Source organism: Babylonia areolata, chromosome 22 (assembly GCF_041734735.1).
Source record: "Babylonia areolata isolate BAREFJ2019XMU chromosome 22, ASM4173473v1, whole genome shotgun sequence".
NCBI lineage: Eukaryota > Metazoa > Mollusca > Gastropoda > Neogastropoda > Buccinidae > Babylonia > Babylonia areolata.
Genome location: NC_134897.1, coordinates 32,402,947 through 32,405,446, shown reverse-complemented (window position 1 = coordinate 32,405,446; position 2,500 = coordinate 32,402,947). Strand labels below are relative to the sequence as shown.

At 53.5% G+C, this 2,500-nt stretch overlaps 1 protein-coding gene across 3 annotated transcripts in view; it reads right to left on the bottom strand.

Moving 5' to 3' along the window:
• LOC143297255 (focadhesin-like) overlaps positions 1-2,500 on the bottom strand; it is a 724,856-nt gene that overhangs the window by 4,941 nt on the left and 717,415 nt on the right. For all 3 annotated transcript variants that reach the window (XM_076609497.1, XM_076609498.1, XM_076609499.1), the window contains one exon: positions 1,365-1,542. In XM_076609497.1, coding sequence (XP_076465612.1) covers positions 1,365-1,542 — 178 coding nt within the window. The remainder of the gene's footprint in view (positions 1-1,364; positions 1,543-2,500) is intronic.

The window sequence follows — 2,500 nt, the reverse complement described above, 5'->3', positions numbered from 1 at the left end:
GTGGGTGGGTGGGAAGGAGATCAGGGAGAAGGGGCTCTTATTTGGCACCACGCACTAGGAGTGATGCGAGCTAATGGTAGGGCCAACAGCAAAAAGTGAGAGCTGTATGATCAATGGGTTCTCCACTGCAATGTGAAGTCATTTGCAGCTCAGCCTCTCGTGAAGGACCATGACTCTGTAATCAGGAGGCGAGACTGCACTGGCTCTTAGTGCTGCAGCCTTGGGGGCAAGTCGGCCTTTGGGAAACCATCCCAACGCCGACTGTCCTAAAAACCCTCTTGGCGGAGATTGGGGATGTTAACTTGGGCAAGACACTCTCCACTATTATCAAATTCTAGCCCAGATAGTCAGGACAGCAGATGGCTCCTTCGCTGTAATGCTAGTGATTGTCGGACGCGACTGACTATCATACACACCGGGGTGGGATGAACCTGGCGGAGTCCCATAGAGCGGTGGAGGACAGAGACAGGTGGAGGAGAGCGAGTAAGTCGTCTTCTTCACAGATGCCCACACGCCCTAACGACAAAGCCGGCAGAAGTCATGGGATATGTTACAGTTACTGGGTATCCTGACTAGACCGGCGGCGGCAACACACGACAGAAGGTAGGGACAGCGGCCAAAGGCACACACACAAAAAAGGTATTCTGGTAGGTGTACTGCCGCCTGCAGTTTCTGGGACTGTCTGTATGCGCGTTGCAGATTCGGTTATGTGCTGTTGTTGAACTTCCTGATCCAGTGTTCACCAGTGGTCAGGGTTCGAGGCGCCGTGTTTCGGCACGGTGTTGTGTCCATAATGGAGGAAGGCAGTTTATTACTCCGATTTTCCTCACTCCACCAGTGTGCATGGGTAGGTAGATCTACCTGACTTCGGCTGGGCATAGTTAATTAAAACGGCGAAAGCCAGGCCGGGTATGGGCCCCGCCTTTTCACGCCGAATATCCTAGACACAGTGGGTGGATATGAATTCACTGTCCCTATATGGCTGCAAAACACTACGGGCCCTTTAACCCCCCCACACACCCTCTACACACACACACACACACACTCTCTCTCTGTATATAAATAAACACAACAACAAAGACTTCTCTCTCTCTCTCCACACAAACACACACACACATATACACACACGCGCGCGCACAAACACACACACACAAACAGACACACACACACACACACACATACAAACGTACACACAGCACACACACAGAGTCATAAACACACACACACACACACACACACGCGCACGCACCCCTACACCGCCCCCCCCCTGCCCCACACACAGAGAACGGTGGTTGGTTAATTAGTTAATCAACCAATTAATCAATCAACATCACAGCCTCACTCCCCTTCCCCCACCCTCTCACCTGCCGCAGAGGCTGGGTGGGGCAGTTCAGGGGCAGCGCCCGGGTGGCGACGTTCCGGGTGTGCCCCAGCAGCTCCAGCAGCCAGTTGAGGCGCTCCATGGGCCCCGCGGCCTCCCTGCGCTGCGTCACCACCTCCCACAGGCAGTGGCCCAGGAGGTAGGCAGCTCCGTCCCCGCCACTGTGGGGTGGGGGGTAAAATTGGTATCATTACTACTACCGCTGCTACTACTACTACTATGATGATGATGATGATGATTATGTTGATGATGGTAACAAGGAGCAGGAGGAGGTGATGGAGGTGGAGGATGAGGATGAATCTGATGATGATAATGATGATGATGATGGTGATGATGATGATAACAAGGAGTAGGAGGAGGTGATGGAGGTGGAGGATGAGGATGAATCTGATGATGATAATGATGATGACGGTGATGATGATGATAACAAGGAGTAGGAGGAGGTGATGAGGTGGAGGATGATGAATTTGATGAGGATGAGGAGGAGGAGGAGGAGAGGGAGAGAGAGAGATAAAGAGAGAGAGGTAGATAACAGAGCCGTGAGGGAGGGATGGAAAGGCTGGGAGAGAGGGGGGTGGGGGGTGGGGGTGGGGAGGGAGTGTAATCTGCAAGAAACAGATGATTCTTATCAACAGAAAAATTCAACCAGGGAGAGAAAAACAAGTGGGGGTCTGGGGGTGGGGGGTCCGAGGGGATGTGGGGAAGGGGCGAAGGCGGGTGGGTGGGTGGGGGTGGGGGGCGGGAAGAAGTCGGAATTCGGTCACTGTGCAAAAAGCAACGAAGCGAACCAAATTCATTTAGTGCCCCCCCCCCCCCCCCACCTCTTTCTTCCACCCTGGTACACATCTGGACATCGTCACTCTCTTTTTTTTTTTTTGAAGTGCAATGACAATCAGATAACCCCCACCCCCCCAAACTCCCCCGTCCCAATACCACCCTTTCTGTCCATACTCTGTTCTCTTCGTATCACACACACACTCACAGAGAGAGAGAGAGAGGGAGGGAGAGAGAGAGAGGGGGGAGGGAGAGAGAGACAGAGAGAGGGAGGGAGGGAGGAAGAGAGAGAGAGAGAGGGAGGGAGAGAGAGAGGGAGGAAGGGAAGGAGGGAGGGAGGAAGGA